This window comes from Gavialis gangeticus, unplaced genomic scaffold (genome assembly GCF_001723915.1).
Source record: "Gavialis gangeticus isolate Ggan-Ray unplaced genomic scaffold, GavGan_comp1, whole genome shotgun sequence".
Classification (NCBI taxonomy): Eukaryota; Metazoa; Chordata; order Crocodylia; family Gavialidae; genus Gavialis; species Gavialis gangeticus.
In genome coordinates, this window is record NW_017728998.1 from 21744397 (window position 1) to 21764049 (window position 19653).

Below are 19653 nucleotides of genomic sequence, written 5' to 3' on the forward strand. Positions count from 1 at the left end.
CCTACGGGCTGAATCTAGCCTGCAGGGCTGTGTCACCTAGCCCACACAGCTTTCCATGGGCCTGTAAATTTGGCAGAAGTGACAACCAGACTGCTACTCTGGAAGCTGTGGCAATTAACAGTGCCACTGCTCCTACACTGCCAAATTTCCAGATCTGTGGGGATCCCTGCAGGCTATATGACACAGCCCCACACACTACATTGTACTGGTCAATAATAGCTTTACTTCATCATGGTTATTTCTGTCTGTGCTTATTTAATCACCTTTAATACATCTGTCCCTGTGTAATTAGTAAGAGAATCCAACCATTCTTTCCTAACAGCTCTCTCTACCAATACTCAACTAATTTATTCTGAGTTTTATATAGAGTTTTTCCACTTGCTGTAAAAATGTAACATTCAGTCAAACAGCAGTATTTTTTGTTCTTTAATACAACTGAAACATCACCTTTTGTTATCAGGAGTCAAACTGCACTCAGAAATAGGAGCTGTGTGTTCTTCTTCAAACACCTGAATATGAACACCTTTGGCAACATCCTTGAATAAATCCAGAAGAGTTTAATTAATAAGTGGTTTGTTAAGATCCTGAAAGGTTAAATTGCAACATATAAACAATGAGAGGGAAAGCATGTGAAATCAGTAAAGTTGGTCCCAGCTATAGGATCTGATCTAAGAATTAGAATGATTGCTACATCCATCCCTGTAAGGAAATAGTCTTTCATTTCTCCCATGCATCAGCCATCAATAAAGGTCACCGCTGGTCATACTGCCCATCATTGTGATTGTTTCTTTATGCACTCCCTGTGTCTGTCTGTAGCTAGCTTTCTAGTCTTTGAAATAGGAACTATCTTTTTGTTCTGTTAGTACAACAGCTAGCACAATGGTAGCTCTTATGACTAGGATTCCTAGGTGCTACTGCAACACAAATAATAAGCAAAATAACAAAGGCAATGGTGAGTATTAACTCACTCCTGAGGTCAACTTTCTCTGCTCCTGTTATCATGCTGCAGAGCTTCTCTGGTATAAATTCTGAGATCAGGTTGATTCAGGACACTGATTACATAACCCCCACTCCACTATCTTCTCTCATTTAGTATAAAATCCCCTGATGAGCTCTAATGCCAGCCTCTCTTAAAACTTTTCAGACACCTTTGTCCTTTCACTCATTCCTCATGCTTGGGAGAACCTGCCATAAACATCTACAAAACCAGCTCATTATTCTCCTTCAAAACCTGTCTAAAAACTTGCCTGTGATAGTATACCTAACGGAAATGGCTACTTGAACACATTCTAAATACAGAAATTATACTCTGACACATAGCAATAATTTCAGGTTAAAATACCAAGGGAAATTCACACATGAGCAATCCTTTATTTGTCTGATTATTCCTGCTTATTTTAATGAGATTTTTAAAATCTGAATCAAGTTTTCAGGGTCAGGCCCTACTTGACCCACTGCATATTGCCTTTATTGCACATGAACTTTTTAGCTCTCTCCAATAGCAGCTGTGCAGTTTAATTGTTTTAATTTTTTTAACCCTGTCCCATTTGTACTTTGCACTATGGACTGGAGTCTAGATTATAAAGCAGCTACCCCTGTCAGAGCCCCTCATCTGAAAGAGCTATCGGGTTAAAATAACAACTATTATACACATAATTGGAACTAAAGTAAATTCATTTTGCTCTGTTGTTTATTTTCTGAATGGGTTAGTGGTCCAAATGCTGCAATAACTGACATTAGAGGCATCAGATATAACCGACATTTTCTCTAAGGCTGAACAAAAAAAAACCATGATCAAACCTAAAATCTTGTTCTGTTTTTCTCTTAGTGAAGGAAAGTCTTGCAATTAAATTTGTCCTTCTAGTTTTATCTGGTATGTGTATACTGTGTACCTTATTAATCTTAGTTTTCTAAAAGATGTGTGCACTGCCAGTGAAGTACTTTCTATTCACAAGAGAAACTACAAACACTCTCTAAGAGGCAATCAATCATTTGATACCTACTCTTTCAAAAGAAACAGAGAAACTCTACAGTGTAATTAAGAGTTTTCCTAGGTCTTTGTAATCAATCTTGATCTCTCTTCTATGATGCTTATTAGGAAGCTCTCAATGTTAAGGGAGGTGCTCTTGGATGGATCCTGACAAATCTGCATCATGCAGGATGTGTTGAATTAAAATTCTTTTACATACATATGCTCCAAATAAGCAAGTATTATCAGACACACTAATCTTGCACACCTCAGAAAAAAATGGGTATGGTTTATTCCCTTTTAGGGGAATACTTATAAGTCCCCTCTATCCATTTTATTTGAGAAAGATTCCTGGGTGATCTTAGCATTTTCTTGCTTTGATTGAAATATTTTACATGCAAACTGGGTTGCATAGGTTTTCATTAAAAATAGGAAAAAGATTCCACTTTAATAAATTCCTATTGCATGATGGGATGAGGCAGGTTCTGACAATTTGAGAGTGTTATTAAAATTTAACTATGAATATCATAGCCCACTGTATTTACTTATTTTCTATGACAAGTATTATTTTGAAAGTCTCCATGATTGCCTACTTTAGGGCCTTCTCACTTGTTTTACAAGATGGATGAAAAGGTGTCACACAGCCTAACTTTTGGATATCCAGGACAACAATAGGGGCTACCATAAATTTCAGTAAAGCTTTTTTTTTTTGTCTGCTTCCAAATGTTCTGTCTTAAGATAAAATCCTATGATAGACATCAAGTACACTACGCTAGTAAGAAGCCATATCTGCTGTAGCTGTTAAGGCACTGCTCTGCTTTGGTATCAGTATTTGAACTGAATTACAAACCAGCTCATATACAATAGACATCAGTACATGCAAAGTATTCAGCACAGCTAAATGGTGCACTGTTCATAAAAAGTCAAATACTTATGTAAGCTTAAATCTCTGGGCCATCTTGTAAAACAGGATTCTTGTGCATCTCAGCCAGGGAACCCTGGTTGCTGTGCCCTACATGGTTGGAATTTTAAGGAAACCTTAGGTAGCTTCACAAAACTGACCAAGGGAATCAGGCAAAAGAAAGAAAAAGAACAGACAACTTTAGACTTTAAGGACAACAAAAATCAGCATATGAAAAATATGCTGCATCATGGCCTTGCTGCTAGTTACATTTATTGCCTGTTCCAGCATACAATCACTAACCTCCACCACTCAAAGAACGTGATGGAAATTATTTCATTATGAGCACTAAGGCACTAAGCTAACAAAACACTTAAGTAAGTGCTTAGGGCCATAGCTATCCAGGAACGCTCTCAACCTCCTCATTAACAGTATAGAAGCTGCTCAATGATGCCCACATTGAAAAGAGTTGTATCTTAACACTGATGTCAGGTTTTTTTTCCAGAAAATTAGTTAGCATTTGGGATATTTTAGGAACTTACTCTCTCACTGGCGTGGAAGAACCTTCTCCTCTATCTGCTTATAAAGAGTGCCCTTGGAAAGGCAAAGCCTATATTCAAAGTATGAAAGAGGAGTCTTATCATTTAATTGAGCCAGTGAAACAGTTTTGTTACTTTAAAAGTCAATAATAACTGTTTAGATAGTCTACTGGTGATTCCTCATCTATGTTTATACATGACAACGCAAGCTTGAATTAGGCTTTCAGTGGCACCATAATATATTCATAACCTACCCAGAGTTTCACTGATCTGTCAAAAGAAGAGGAAAGAATTTTTGTGTCTTCACAGCAGAAATGGCAGGAGCTCACAGCATCCTTGTGTCCTTGAAGGATTTTAAAGGGAATCTGTAAAAGAACAGTTTAAACATATTTTTCCCCTTATGGGATACATATCATTGCATAGCTTGTAAATCCACAAGGGGGAGCCTGGAAATAAAAACCTGAGCAGAAACGGAGTTTCTATTTGCTTCTGGGAGGAGTTCAACTTCAAACCCACCTGCCTCTTTCACTAGACTGCAATGGATGTGGGACAACACCCGGGGGCTTTCTCCAAGGGCACGGCTCTTTCTCCAAAGCAACTTCGTACCCTGGCATTTCAAACAGTCTATCTTGATACCTTCAAGGAGGTGGTGAAACCCTCCCCTGCCTGGGTTTACTCTGCAGCTTTTTATGCAGGCTTGTGCAAGTCCTTCTCCAGCAAGGCCCCTGGCTGCTCCCCCCTGCTGGCACTCGCTCCCACAGAGCCCGAGGGGTTTTGGGCCCGACACCCCCTGCCCTCGCTGTGCTTTGTGCCCTGCCTGAGGGAAGCCTGCCCCAGTCCACAGGCCACACAGGACAGGCTGAGGGGCCCTCCCGGCCTGCCCCACCTGTGCAATCTCCTCATGGTCGCCCCAGCGGCTCCCTCGCGAGGAGGCAGCGGGCAGCAGTGGGGGCGGCAGCAGCTCGCCCAAGGCCAGTGGGTCGCCCTGGCCTGTTGCTGCAGCCATTGGCCTCCTCGCTCCGCCCCCACCCTGATTGCAGCCCCAGGGCTCCAAGCCCAAAGGACTGAGGGGTCAGGGCAGGCGAGGCCTGGAGCCTGCAACCAGGCCGTGGAGTCAGGGAGGCGAAGCCCAAAACTGCAGGCTCCCAGTTCGAGGGCCTCGCCCCTCCCGCAGGTCTGGCAGGGGATTTACCCTTGGCCCCGCTGCTCACCGTGGGGCAGGGCAGGGGCGCTGGCGTTTTGCTGAGAGGTCGCACAACGGATCTGTGTAGGGTGGTGTGGACAGGAGGATCCCAATCCCGCCCCAGGCAGGGGCAGGACTAGATGAGTTCTGGAGGTCCCATCCAGCCCCATTTCTCCGGGCCCCTAAATCCAAGGCATCCTCCTCCTTTTCTGTTGGGATTTCTCAGTCTCGTAGTCCCCAACCCAAGGCAAGGGAATCGTACTCAAAATCCCTCCTCCCTGGACTCCAAAACGTAGTCCTCCTCCTGGCTTCTAAATCCTCAGCAGAGTGAAAACTCAAGGAAAAGGAAGCTTTTTCCATCCTTCCTCATCTCTGTCAGGGCTTCTCCGGTGCTGTTTTGGTGAAGCTCAACCCACTGCCTACAGCATGGGTGGGCAAAAGCATTTTATCTGGCCCCTGGTGGGTGCCTCAGCCCCACCCAGCCCAGGCACAGGGGCCAGTCCTGCCACCCCCCAGCGCATGGCAAGGCAGGGTCAGTGCAGCAACCGGACTTTCTGCCCAGCTGCCGCTGCCAGTCCACCCCATCCACTGGGGGTGCCTGATGGAAAGGGTGGGCAGGTGGGGTCTCTATGGAGTCCAGCCTGGGCCAACCCCAGCAGGCAGGGCATGCTCAGCTGGGGGGATGGGATGGGGCTGCGGGTAGGTGGGGAGCAGTAGATCACAGCTCTGCCCTAGCCATAAGCTGGTACGGCCCCGTGATCCTGGACCCAGCCCCATCCCTGCTCCCAGCTGCTGCTCCCTGCCCACCCACAACCCATCTGAGCATGCCCTGCCTACAGGGGTCCCAGCTGGTCCATGGACAACCTGCCCGCCCAGTCACTCTGTCCAGTGCCCCTTGCAGTGGGTATAGGGTGGACGGCCTGGGGCCAGATAAGACTACTTGCATCTCCCCAAAGGCTGGCACCCCCCCCCACTTGCAATAGCTCACTGAACATAAAGTGGCCCTCCAGTCCAAATAATTGTCCACCCCTGACCTAGACTGCCTGCTGCCTAACATCCTTAAGTGGTGCTTCTCCAGACATGAGGGAAGAGGAGCATTTTATTAGCTCCTATCACTTTTCAGCATCCTCTCTCCTTGCCCTGGAGTATTTCTTATACCTAATACAATATAAACAAAGGTGTAGAACTGGACTCGGGGCAGGGAACTGTAGCTGATCAGCAGATCAAGGGAGAAGAAAGGTTTGAGACTCCTTGGTCTGTTCTTGGAGTGCTGAAAATGACCTGCTTAATTTACAAACTGACTGCTAACAAATGTAACAGCTGGTTTGGTAAGAATTTAAATGGATATAATCAATTATATATCTAGCAAAAAAAAAAAAAAGAAAAAAAGTTACAAATGCTATGCTCACCTTGATTGTACCCGAAAGTTTGCAAAGAATTTTTCCAACTATTTGAGTTGGTCTAATAAAGGATGTCAGATTTACCCAAAGAACCTTGTCTGCCTACACCCTACTTGAATGTTCCTATGAATTTTTGTATTCTAAGACTTTTCTCTTTTAAAATCCTTCTCTACTGTTGTATGAAGAGCCACACAAACAAAATCAGGAAAACTGACTAATCAGAGAAGATGGCTCCTAAATACTGTCTAAGGTACTGTAATACAGAAAATATTTTCAGTCTAATCCTTCCAATTTGTATCTCGCTGAAAAAATATTGGTGTCACTCGTAGATTTAAAAAAATAATAATCGGAAGCAGTGATTTTTATACTGCTGGCAACCCTTTAATAACCAGTGGGATATAAAGGAAATTGTATGAGATTTATGGCTGCAATCACTTTTTAATCACTGTATTAGCATTCTAGCAAGAACGGTTTAATTTTAATGTGCTTAACAAGTAGGGTTTTACGTTGCTTTAAAATTAAGGGTTTTATTCTGCTGCTTCATTCTATCTTCTTCATTCTTGTAATGTAGATAGAATTCCAATCCACATGTACTCCTTATCTCACTTTGAAGATTTAAAGTGCCTTTTTGATTTCTAAAATTAAATGACAGCCTACATATCATCAGACCACAGCACTTTAAGTGGCCTGAATCCTGAAAATTTATTTTACTTTTAACTAGCCTCAAAATATACTACCTTGTATTTTTAATTGCAATAGCAAATAGAGACTATTATTTTAGTCTCCTAATAGAGTAAAATAATGCAAGAATGTTCATTTTGTATGATCTGCTTTAAAAAATGCTTTCTTCATGGAATTCAATCACATATCTTAGCATTATTTCATAGTTTGTATCATAAAAAACCCTACAATATGAGTTCAGTCTTCTTTGTACTTTAACACATAATTTCAACTTTCTTTAAAGTGCTACTGTATGCAGCTAGGAAAGATATAAACTTGTAAAGAGATCATTGCTTCCCAAGACATTTTGGGGTTTTCAACATTGTCATCTTGTTAAATAAACAAAAATGTAGAATATTGTAGAGATACTGTGGTTGAATACTCTACACCCTTGGTGTCAAAACACCCCTGGGGCCCTAGGCCAGATCTGGGCCACAGGGATCCTTGTGGGCTGAATCTAACCTAGGGCATGAGGGCTTCTGCAGTGGACTCTCACAGTTGCAGCAGATGTGCAGGGTCCAGCAGCAGCACAAGCAGAGGTAGTGCAGAGTCCAATGGGAGCAGAGGCGGTGCAGGGGCAGCAGGAGTGTGGGAGCTGGTGGCAGCAAGCCAAGCTGTCTGCTGATGGCCATGCCCAATGGGGCCAAAGGCCCAACTTTCAGTGCCCTCTGATAGCCCAACAGTCCAGATTAGAGAGACTCCGTGGGCCAAATCTGGCCCGCAGGCCATATGTCTGACACCCCTGTTTCGGACAATCCAGTACTATAATCCTATTTTAAAATGTGTATCATGCAGAATGACAGGTCATTTATTTACTTAAAATCATATTATGATCATATGTACTACACAAAATTCTAAAACACATGGACAATTTTTGAAAAGCTGAGGAATACAATGTCTAAGTGATAGGAAATGTTGTATTCTGAGTATCTGCAATATGGATAGAGAATGGAGTATATTTGTCTCTATAAATTTTTCCTACCTCACTTCCTAGTTTCACTTCCTTTAGAAGTCAATTATGTTTATGTTTGCAGTAGGTAATTGGAGCTTTGAGACAATGATTAAGGTACCAGAAACACCACTTGTAATGCACAGTTTATTAAAATATCTTAAGTCCTATTTAATTAAAATGTAGACACTTCATTATTCCTGTTGATAATGCAGTCACAAAAAAATCTAAGGGTCTTTCCAGCATTCCATAATTTATATGGATTAAAACTGTAAAGCATCACAAAAACAGGTATAAATTTATGCTTTCAAACCAATTTAACATAAATACAATATTTACAGTGCATCAAACTATACACTACATATACATATTTGATCCACCATCACGGAGGAGATCAAGTCATACAGCAACTTCAGCAAACTACCTCTTCATTATTGGCAGGTCTTTCAGCCTGAAAGAAAGACCATTTTGATTAGTTATAAACAAAAAATCAGAAAATGTATTACAGAGTTTCTCAAACATCAAATTTAAAACACAATTTTTGCATCTTTTAATAAAGATACAAGATTTGTAGGCAAATCTGAGGGCCTATAAAATGTCAGTTGGCCCAAGGAAGCCCAAGTTCTAGCGCAAAAAATCAGACACAGTAGCAAATTTTAGCTGCCTATTTAGAAAATAACATTTAAAAATACTTTTTAAAAAGAAATACATTTTCTCATTTAAAATACTAACAAATTAATAAAGCTTTCAAATGTTCCTAATATAAGAAAAGAATTCCAGTTTCTATTTGTATCCCGTTGTTCCAAATAAGGACCTATACCACAATGAGCTCCTTATACCAAGGGAGGGTGAAGGTGGTACTCTGTACAACGTGTTCTTTGATCAGAGCGATTACCTCCACCTCCACTCAGCACATCTCTGGAGTACAGTATCTTCTGTTCAAGACCAATTTCCATTTTGAGTTTTTTTAGAACTGTATTTGATGGCTTAATTTCCATGCTACTGGTACTATTGTATTCAAAGCCTATAGTGTATAAAAATATTTGAGAGCAGAGATGTCTAAAGTTAGACCAACCAATTTAATTTTGGTTTTGCTGAACAGGCATGCAAATGATATGAGAAGTTCTCACTGTCTGTGAAGCTCTGTTTCACATTTGAACCAGCAGCTACCAACTTACAAAAATCTTGTATTGAAGCATGATTTTCTCTGAAGTTTTGGTAACTTGCCAGGTCACAAGAACAGAACTAGCAAGCAGAGGGGTATAACACTGACCACCTCTGACAAACTCTGGATGCGCTGGATTGCAGTTATTCAGCTGAGTGGAAAGGATTTCAGCAAAATTGCAGCAGCAGACTCAGATATTGAGAACATATTCTATTGGGCACCAGGGAGAGAGAGGTTTTGAGGTTGTTAATCTTGATTACATCCTCTGAAAAAACATGCTAGCAATAGGCTCAGCTGTTCAATTTCTACTCCATTTATAGTACAAGGATATAAAAATCATCTTATCCAAAATGACCTTCTTTAACTCAGAAGAAACTAGTTATCTTTTCAAGAACCCTTTTCCCTAGAGCACTTAACCTGAAAATTAGTTTTCATCAGGCACATCTAGATCCTGAAACCAAACATAGTTTATCTTTATTGACCTGATTAGCCAAACTTGAGCCATATTCTACACAAACAGTGCCTGATCCACACGTAGTACAAACTGATGTAAATTCTACTGCCTTCAGTGAAGTCACATCTTTTTACAGCAGGTAAGGACTCCACCTAGTATTGTTGCTGGATTTGCAAGAGTTTCAGTAAGTTATCTATTACCTCCTTAGAAGTTCGTGGGGTGATAAATCCGTGTTCATTTCTGCACCACTAAGGCTGTCACTGCTTTCAGCAGTGTCAGAGCTACTGTTTTTCTCCGATTTTTTATTTTTGTGTTTTCCTTTGTGTCTGTGCTTCTTATGTTTTTTTTTCTGTTAAAAAAAGAATTGAGACCCTGTTAGTCATATATGTCTTAAGAGAATGGGACAAATTAAAATGGAAATGCAAAAAGAGCAATTACATTTACAATCAAGCTATTCCAGTAACTTCAGAAAGAAGTTCAGAAGAACTTCAGTAACATCTTCAGCTGTGCAAACTTTAAAAAATACAAGCACAAGTTCTCTGGAAGGCAAAGATCAAATACAACAAAATAAACAGATTTAGTAGCATAATTCTGCAGATTCAGCAGACTGCACACAAAGTGAAAATTTATTTCTTATTAATCTAAATACGAGTACAGAAACAAATCTGAAAGCAAATTAAATAACATCAACATACTGAAAAAGAACAAAGACAAGCACTAGGAAAAAAAGCAAGAACACTATTTAAAATCCTACCACATTGGCTATTTTGTTACCCCAGTTTCAAGGTGATTCCCTTGGTTACCTCTCATATGCTAATTTGGGGTGACTAATTTTCATAGATGTACATTTTCCCCTTTGGCCACTATTTGTAGCAAGTTAATCCAGTGATGGATACCAGTGCCATTTTTGCTTTGACTTTTAAACTCCATCTCTCAACCAGTACTTCACAGCAAATACATAACAATCAACACAACAGCAAGCAAGAAAAAAGTTCTAATGTGCATTAATCAGAGTAAAATACTGCAAATGTGGGGGGAAAAAAAAAAAATCAAACCATTTTTTATTTTCACACTGCTTTGACCATGATACTATTAAATGAGGTGTCATGCCCCGTTTCCATAAAACAAACAGCTATTTTGAAAGCAGAACCTTTCTCTCCCTTCTCCCCCCTGCCAATAAGAAGGGAAACTTGATTATTTCTTGCCTATCTTCAAATCGTGGATTATTTTAATTATTATATTGTATCTCAAAGTCTTTAGCATATATCTCTGTAGAATACAATACACTTAGGCCTATGATGCCTACACTTCTAAAGGGAAAGAAGCACCCTGATTACAAAATGTTTTCTGTTTGAAGCTAAAGATTTCAAAAAGGCATCTAAGAGTGCTCCAAAATCCCAGCTCAGCATAAATTATAGAATATTTTTTTTGCTCAACTGAGAAAACCAGTTCAAAGAACTAAAAATATTGATCACCTTCTCCTTTTTGTGCTTGTGCTCTCTCTTGGTCTTGTGTTTTTCTTTGTTCTTTTTATGTTTTTCTTTTTGATTCACTTCAGAAAAACTTGTTAGCTGTACTGGTTCATGCTGTTGTACTGTACCTAAAGCAAAAAATCAAATGTGAAGAACAAAGTACGTTACCCAGTAAAAGACAAGAACAACCTGGATGTGAACTAAAATCATGTGCCACAAGAATACCTAAAACTTGTGTGCAGAGTTTACAGATCAACTACCATACTCGTAAAGGAGATTTAAACAGTCTCTCATCTATTTCATATTTATACAGGTAAGAACAGAGGCATACACCACCATAATCACAAAAATCTAAAAAGGTATAAAAAGTACAATTTGGACAAGTCGAAAATAATAGCTACACACTGGGTACTGACAGACATGGGGAAAAAACAAACAAAAACAAAATCCAACAACAACCCCCCCCCACCCAGCATTTTACCAGAAGAGGAATTACACCAGTTTGATCCAGATACCAGGCATCTGTATAACTCACATGCTTCAGTGGGGCTTTTTGGCACTTTCATCTAATAGCCAATTGATAAATAATAGCTAAAATCTAATAGCTGATCATACAGCTAAAATGTAATAATTGATTGAATCAGCTATTGCATAAATCAGGGGTGGGCAAAATACTGCTCGCAAGGCCATTCTATCCGGCCCACGGGGCCCCTCAAAAAAATGTAGAAAATTAATATTTAAAATGACAGGAACCAAGGGAAGCCAGGCAAGCTCCAACAACAGCAGGGCCCACCTGGCCCTGCCCCCCAGCCGGAACCCCCAGCCAGGGTTTCTGGGCTCAGAGCATATGGCTGTCCCGTGCTGGAACCACAGGTAAGTGGGAACACAACCCCAGGCAAGGAAGGAGCGCGTGGTTGGGGGGGTGAGGGGGGGTGAAGAAGAACTGGCCCCTCCCCACCCACACCTGGTGCCCCGTGCTGCAGCTGCTTGCAGCCTGCATGGGGCTGCCTGTGCCTGCTCCGGACAGCCCCATGCGGGCTGCAAGCAGCTGCAGCGCGGGGCACCGGGCGTGGGGCAGGGGAGGGGAGTGAAGGGGCCACCACCGCCACCCCCCGCCCCCGCTCAGCTTTTCCCTGGGCTCCTTCCCTGTGTGGAGAAAAGTGGCCCCTTGCCTACCCCATGGCCGGCGCCCCATGCTGCAGGCACTTGCAGCCCATGTGGGGCTGTCCAGAGCAGGCCCAGGCAGCCCCAGGCAGGCTGCGAACAGCTGCAGTGCAGGGTGCTGGCCATGCGGCGGGCGAGGGGCTGCTTCCCACTCCCCCCCTCCCCCCAGGTTACAAGCTGGTGCTGAGCTTGGGGAAAAGTGGCCCCTCACTCTCCCCATGGCCAGCGCCCTGTGCTGCAGCCACCTGCAGCCTGCATGAGGCTGCCTGTGCCTGCTCCAGACTGTCCTGTGTGGGCTGCAAGCGCCTGCAGCAGGGAGACTGGCCACGGGGCGGGTGAGGGGCCACTTTTCCCTACACACAGCACCAGCTCCTTCCCTGCTAGCAAGCAGGGTGTCAGGGCTGTGCACTGCCCCCCACCTGTACCACGGGACTTGGGGGCACTGGGTATGAACAGGCAGGGAGCCAGTGGGAGCACAGGGCCCGCACCGGTGTCCCCAGGCCAGTGCCAGTGAGGCCCAGAGCAGGGTGGCAGGAGCACGGGGTCCCAGCTGCTCTATGGAGCTGGGCCAGCACCCCCCTCCCTGCTGGTGCAGCCCAGCCCGGCTCCACAGACCCCTGCCAGCCTGTGCCCCACTCCGGGCCCCACTAATGCTGGCCCTGGGACACTGGTCCCAAGACATTGTGACGTTGCTCCCAAGATGGTGACCAGGGGTGCGGCACCTGTCAAGGGGCGGGGCTACACATGTAGCCCTCAACAGCCTGCCAAAACTGGGTAAGCAGCCCTCCGCCCAAAATAATTGCCTACCCCTGGCATAAAAGCAGCAAAAAGCCCTGCTGAAGTGCATGAACTATACAGATTCTGGACAAGTCAAGTCAAACTATCACAATGACTCTTCTGGGGCGCACTGAGCTGTAAACCAAGCGCTGTTTTTTTGGTTTGTTTGGTTTTTTTCATATCTGTAAGCAGCCACTATGTTGATAGCAATTTACAAGTAAAATTATAGTTGGGTTAAATATGAATTCTGAATGAAAGGTCACAGCCATTATCTTACTACCACCATTATTTTTCATTACTTTACTCTCCACTAGTTCACACCAAAAACTATGCATACTCAAGCCTTTTCACAGATATCAGCACACACAAGCCCACACTATGAATGTCCAAAAGAAACCCCAAACAAAACATTCTGCCAGTGTGGACTAAGGCTTAAAAAGAACAAGCTTCAACCCTGTAACATTCACTTGTATCTCTCTGTGCAACACCTAAATGAAGACGTAATCTGTACTTTGAAATACAGCTTTAAAAAATTTAATAAAATATATCCTGTAAATATTTTCAGCATACAGAATTTACACGTTCAAGGTCTTCAGTACTCACCAGAAGAGAAAACCGGAGGCAATCTCGGGCCAAATTCCCTTTCATCTAGCTTCTTCTTTAAAGCAGATGGCATAGGAAGGTCTGGCTCAGATGTAACCACTGCATGGTCTAAGAAAATAACAAATCTACCTTAATTCCAAAATTCCAGTGCTAAATTCCATCTATGCCTGGTGAGATCCTGAATGATAACTTTGTACTTGTCTGTTCAGGAAATTTACACTTTAAAAAAATAAATGAATCAGTCTTTTTTGTATGGAACTAAAACTAATTAAAAGTTTATGAGGTACAACTTTTTAGTTAGCAATTTGTCATTTCATTTGTACTAATTAGATTGTTGACAGTAATGGCTGAGACCTAGTGCATATTAACACATTTTTCAGATCAGCAATTAGACAGACAAACGTCAGTTAAAATTGCTGAAATACAACATCCCAACATGTCCAGATAAACAAACACGCCGATACTAAACTTCAGGCTACTTCATGGTAAGCTACTCAATATACTGTAATAAATTCTGTCAATGTCAACCTTAAAAACAGGAAAAAACTCTCTACAATATTCCACTATCCATTTTTACTCATTAGCAAAGGAGAACGCTACTTTCTCCTTCACCTCCATTTGTTTTTGGTGCTACATGTATGGACCAGTAATAAAAAAATACCAAGAGGTATATTTTTAAACAACAGGGCAAAATATACTTTGCCATTATATTAAATGAATATATTTTTCAAATGAATTCAACTTCTACTTATTTTCAATCCTGTCAAAGTTTCATCACAAAATAGTTATACTTTACCATTTATTTTGCACCTTACTTCAGTCACTGATGTTGACATTCTTTACAGAGAAATAAGGGAAATGTAGTCATCTATCACTCTGTTTAGGAAACAGAGGTCTTTGATAATGTCCCTCTAAAAACTATGCAGAGCCTATGGTAAAGTAGGTAATGTCTATACAGATAAAGCCTGATTCAGGACAGATTTATCTTGGACTGACTCCATGCACATTGGTGGGATTATGCCAGTCAGTTTAAAATGAAAGAAAATCACATTTCAACCAGACCAAATTTTATTAATGTCTAATAAACTTACTAGCGGTTCATGCATGAATGTTACTTAATGAATTTCATAATTCTGAAGCAAACTATTAAGTACCACCTTGTACAGCAGACGAGTTATCTGGTGGATCAGCAAACTTAGTACTTTCTGAGTCTGGCCCTGCAGCAGCTGCCTGATGCTCTTCTTCATCATCACTTTCTTCCTCAGAAGAGGATGATTTTTCATCTGAGGAACTGGCAAAGACAGCTTTAAATAAATCCATGGATGGTCTGCTTTCTTCTTCTTTCTGATCCACACTTTCATTAACTACCTGCATAACAGTACCATAATGAAAGGATTTAAGCACTCAGGAGGGGAAAAAAAAAAAAAAGGCGCTCTCTATTAAATTAAAGAAATTATTTCAACATCTTTAACAGAAGCTTTATTAGGATATTAGAACTATCAAATTTCACTATGAAACTGAAGTCCATAAACTCAAAAATTCTTGACCCAACATTTTAAAACCCAGAGTTAAATTCCTTTCCAATAAAAAAACAAACACCACAATGTATGCTTTTCTATATAGTTTGAACAGATCACTTGAAGTAATGTGAAATAGTAATGCATTTTATTTTCAAGTCAGACTCTAAATGTAATTGCTTGTAGTGAACTTAAGTGAAAGAAAAAACCCTCTTCAGAATGTGCCTCTTTCCCCACTCAAAGCAGAGTAAAAGCAAATTCCATCCATGGAACTCAGCAGGGATACCAGATGGAATTCAACCCCACCTGCCGGACTCATTCAGCCCCACCTGCTGGCATCATAGCTTGTACAGCCACTATCCTACACTATACCTCCTGCCCTTGGGTGCATCCGCATGTGAATATTAATACAATGCAATAAGCTCTGGCACAATTGCTGTGCTTACACGTGCGCCTAGGACCACAATATGCTGAGCTGGGTTGGCACAGCCTAGGCTTGCAGATGGCCCAAGGGTCAGCTTGCCAGCCTGGGGCTGCTCTGACCTGGCTCAATATACTATGGAAGGGATGGGTCATATGTGTACTCCAGTGTGGGGCTAGCCGGCAGGCAGCCTCTACGCTGAAGCACCCTCAGCCAGCCACATGAGCGTCTACATGTGGCGCAGAGTGAAAAACTACGCAGCAGGGTAGTATTTGCATTTACAGGTACTACCCTGCTGCAGAGTTTATTAGTTTACTCCAGCCTAATAGCCTTGCACGTGTAGACACCAAGATGTTTACTGCAGAGCTAATTAGACTACTCCGCAGTAACCATCTCACATAGACACACCACTTGTATACGAATCATAAACCACAATTCAGGTAAGTGCAGATTCTACACTTTCTCCTGGACCAAAGTGTGTTGAGTCAATGCAAAGTCTTCATAACAATTCAACATAGAAAAATCTATATGACCTCTCCACCTCTCTTCTAGTTCACTCCAAGTTCATTGCTGGGATGGACCAAAGGGACTTGCATAGATTCCCCAAAGAAAGTGGTACTCACCCATAAAAATTTGGGCTAGGTCTAAAAGTGTAACATAAGTGCATATACTGAGATTTTATTTGATATTTGTTAATCCATTTTAGCTAAAGAAAACAAAATAACTAAACCAAAAACAGTAACTTTTCACTGCTGAAGATATTTCACTAACAGGGTCAACTTTTCAAACAGCTTCCATTGGAATGTCTGATTTTACATCATTCAAATAAAAGGGATAATCTCTTGCCTCACACTTTAAATTGGGTAGTTTGATACAAACATGGGAAACTCATGGGGTTATCTACAGAAAGTCTCCACAAATAGTTACTGAATATAGCAGCAATTTATCAAACAATAGCTACAGAGTTCAAATTAATTTCCTAATTCATATTTAGACCACATTCAAGCAAAATTTCACATTGGTCAGATTACTCTGTTTGCTTTTTCAAAACAAAATGAATTACTTCAACAACATTTACCTCAACTTGAGGTTTGAGTTTTTCCCATATAGGACCAAGATTACCAAAACCTCACAACTTGTACCACTTCTACTCTTATTTCCAGTTATCAAGACTACCCTCCAACTCATTATTCAATTAAGAGTCTTTGTGGCAAGTAGGCAGACAAAGTTCTTTGGGTAAATCTGATATCGTTTATTAGACCAACTGGGATAGCCAGAAAAATTCTTCTTTGCAAGCTTTCGGGTACTAACACCCTTCTTTAGACAGAGAAAGCATCTGCAGTTATGTGCTCTCCTGGATGGGACGGAAGCAACTATATACCTTTCATGAAATGTGTGTTATGTTTTTAGTCGTCTAGAAATTAGCCTCATCTTTACAAACTGGCAGTCCACGGACCACAGCTGAGAATCATGGATACTGAAATGACCAGTTATCTAGAGCAAAGAGAAAGTAAAAAATGCAAAAAGTTTCAACGCTGTACTTTCAAGTCAATTTCCCAGAAACTCTAATAATCTCAAATTTGCTTCTCCCATAAGGGAATGGAAACTTAGAGTTTCTTTTTCATTGTTCTAGGGGGAACTAGGAAACTACACTTTCCCCAATTTCCTGCTGGTCAGGGAGAAAGTGCAGTTCACCTTCTATTTATCCATGACCAGAAAATTGATTCCTAGAATTCCAAGATACACAGGATGTCATCCAGAATTGCTCGGTTCCTTGACTTTGTTTTCTGACTTTCCCTTCTCGATAACATGATGCTACATGAAAAATGTTAAGCTGAACTCTGCATGCCACTATCTCTGGCCCATCAGCGCTTAAGCTCACAAAACATGAACCTGAGTAAGTCTGTGACAGCCCCAGGAACTGGTGTGTATTTGTGTATATATAATGATGTTATGAAATGAGATCTATGTATTTGTAGAGCCTGAAACGTGTGGAGTCCCAGTGGAGGTATTATGTAGGTAAAATATAAAGGAATGTACTATATGCACTTCCATACAGTTGCACCCAAATACAGACCTATCATTCTTTTTCTCTATGTTGCTTGTGTGGCACTACTATTTTAATATCATTGGCTCTCAGAATGAAGGGTACTTCAGAGCATAAAGCATAGCTATAGGAAAAGGTGTCAACAATATATACATAACTGAAAATGTCAAACTTTGTGAAAATTTGCTACCTTATTAGAAAGAGCTTCATTTGTTCTGCTTTTGTTTTTCTCTGTTGCTGGTTCTTGTAGTTGCTGCTGAACATCAACTTTTGATCTAGCAAGACTAATAAACTCACTGATGGAATCTTTTTTCTTTTTCTCTTTGTCAGATACATCCCATCTTGATGGTTTCTTTGGCTCTAAAATATAATAGAAGTTTACCAGCATCCAGGTTAGTTCCATATTAAAAATGCTGCTTCATTTTGTGGTCTGTTTAATTATTGCATAGTACTTGCTCCCTCATTACGACTTATATTTTTTAAAAAATTAAAAACAAAAAGATCTATATTAACTTTTATATCCAGATGATTTAAATTAATACAATCCCAGTGACTTGAGTTGATCTGGCCCTATAGTTACATCTAAATTAGGAAGCTTTTGAAAAGTTTTTTTTTTTGTTTATTGGAAATTAATTTTGGTATGGATAGTCCACAATGAAAATATCAGTATTTATATTATTATTATATTATTAACTACTAGAGTTATAGGAATAAAATATCTCACTTACTGTTAGGATTGGTAGTCTGTTGCTTATTTTCATTTGTTGTTTGAGTTAGAGTTGTTGTAGTGGTCTCTGGTAGAGTTAAGAAATTGAATATAGAATACTTGTCACGCTTCACTTTGGGTAACCCAACAATAGATGAACTGGAGGAAAATTAAATGGTTTGTCAGTCATTTTTTTAATGAGTGGATCAATGGACAACTCTGGAATGTCCAATTATCCACAGAACAAATAGAGTACATACATGTTACCCTGTCTGTTGGGATTATTTAAAACAATTTAAAATAATTTTCCCTAATAGGCCTGTCCCCAGAGGAGTCCCCCTAGTTTAGGTTCAAAAGAATGCTTTGCAGCACCTAATCTGAGAAAAAAGAAAGGAATATAGTCTCCAGAAATGTCAATCCAACATTTCCCTCAAAAATTATGAAGTAATTAAAAGATAGTATTTTAAAAGCATTAAGGTCTTTGATTTATCATCTTACTCAGAATAGGGATCAGGAACATTAAATCTTTTACACAGCAGCTTCTGAGGATGCCACTCAAACTTATCTCTTGTGAGCTTGCCAAACATCTTCATTTTCACAGCAGATTCTTTGTCATCAATATCATTCTGTAAAAATTAGATATTTTTATTTTCTAGAGGAATATGAGCTTCTTGAAGTGCTTGCTATTGCTATTGGTATGCTGTAACACTAGCAAGATAAAGAACAAATGCTTAACTACTGTTATCAGAACATTACTTTATATACAATATTTTGTTTCTAAATACCAAAAGAAATGCAGGGCAACAGAAGAGTATTTACATTGTTTAACCTAAAAAAGTTGCTTTAAAAGAAACAGTATGTTCTCGGCAGTGTTAAATGACTCAGGATTATTGCAAGTCATAAATAGCACATACCTCTTGGTCTCGAGGAACTTCTACTTTTTCAGCGTCATCTTCATACTTGGCTCGGGTAAACCTAGATGACAGGGTTGAGCTGGAGGATTTGTAGAACATTGCTGCACGAAAGAATTCCTCCTGCTCCCTTCCTTGCTCCCATTCTGTCATACTTGGGTCTAAACAACTCACCAGAGAATCTCCTACAAGTTAAGAAAGAAAAATGCTTAGAAGCCCTTTAGAATTACTTTAAAATACATTTTCATAGTTTCATAGTTTGTAGGGTCAGAAGGGACCTAAGCAGATCATCGAGTCTGACCCCTGCCATGGCAGGAAAGAGTACTGGGGTCAAACGACCCCAGCAAGGTGTCTATCTAGCCTCCTCTTAAAGACCCCCAGGGTAGGAGCCAGCACTTCTCTTGGAAGTTGGTTCCAGATCCTAGCCACCCTGACCGTGAAGTAGCACCTCCTGATATCTAGTCTGAATCTACCCTCTGCCAGCTTGTGACTGTTATTTCTAGTCACTCCTAGTAGTGCTTGGGGGTCCCCAATGCCTGCTGGTCCCCCCTGACTAGTTTGTAACAGGCCACTAGATCCCCCCATAGCCTTCTCTTGTGGAGGATGAACAGGTTCAGGTCCTGTCGCCTCTCCTCGTAGGGCCTGCCCTACTGCCCCCGATCATGCGGGTGGCCCTCCTCTGGACCCTCTCCATGCTGTCCACATCCCTCCTGAAGTGCAGCACCCAGAACTGGACGCAGTACTCCAGCTGCAGC

The 19653-nt window shown here is 41.1% G+C and overlaps 2 protein-coding genes across 2 annotated transcripts in view; both read right to left on the reverse strand.

The window, feature by feature from the left end:
- Positions 1-4415, reverse strand: part of WDR88 (WD repeat domain 88) — a 40132-nt gene extending 35717 nt beyond the window's left edge. Inside the window, exons 1-3 of the mRNA XM_019505592.1 lie at positions 4296-4415; positions 3664-3774; positions 448-536 (exon numbers count right to left, since the gene is read on the reverse strand). Of these exons, the coding sequence (XP_019361137.1) occupies positions 448-536; positions 3664-3774; positions 4296-4415 (320 nt within the window). The remainder of the gene's footprint in view (positions 1-447; positions 537-3663; positions 3775-4295) is intronic.
- A 3373-nt stretch (positions 4416-7788) lies between these two features.
- The window catches only part of GPATCH1 (G-patch domain containing 1), a 25889-nt gene continuing 14024 nt past the window's right edge, over positions 7789-19653 (reverse strand). Inside the window, exons 12-20 of the mRNA XM_019505593.1 lie at positions 18902-19083; positions 18486-18613; positions 18010-18146; positions 17472-17641; positions 14454-14664; positions 13297-13404; positions 10756-10880; positions 9481-9629; positions 7789-8112 (exon numbers count right to left, since the gene is read on the reverse strand). Coding sequence (XP_019361138.1) covers positions 8082-8112; positions 9481-9629; positions 10756-10880; positions 13297-13404; positions 14454-14664; positions 17472-17641; positions 18010-18146; positions 18486-18613; positions 18902-19083 — 1241 coding nt within the window. The 3' untranslated portion in view covers positions 7789-8081. The remainder of the gene's footprint in view (positions 8113-9480; positions 9630-10755; positions 10881-13296; positions 13405-14453; positions 14665-17471; positions 17642-18009; positions 18147-18485; positions 18614-18901; positions 19084-19653) is intronic.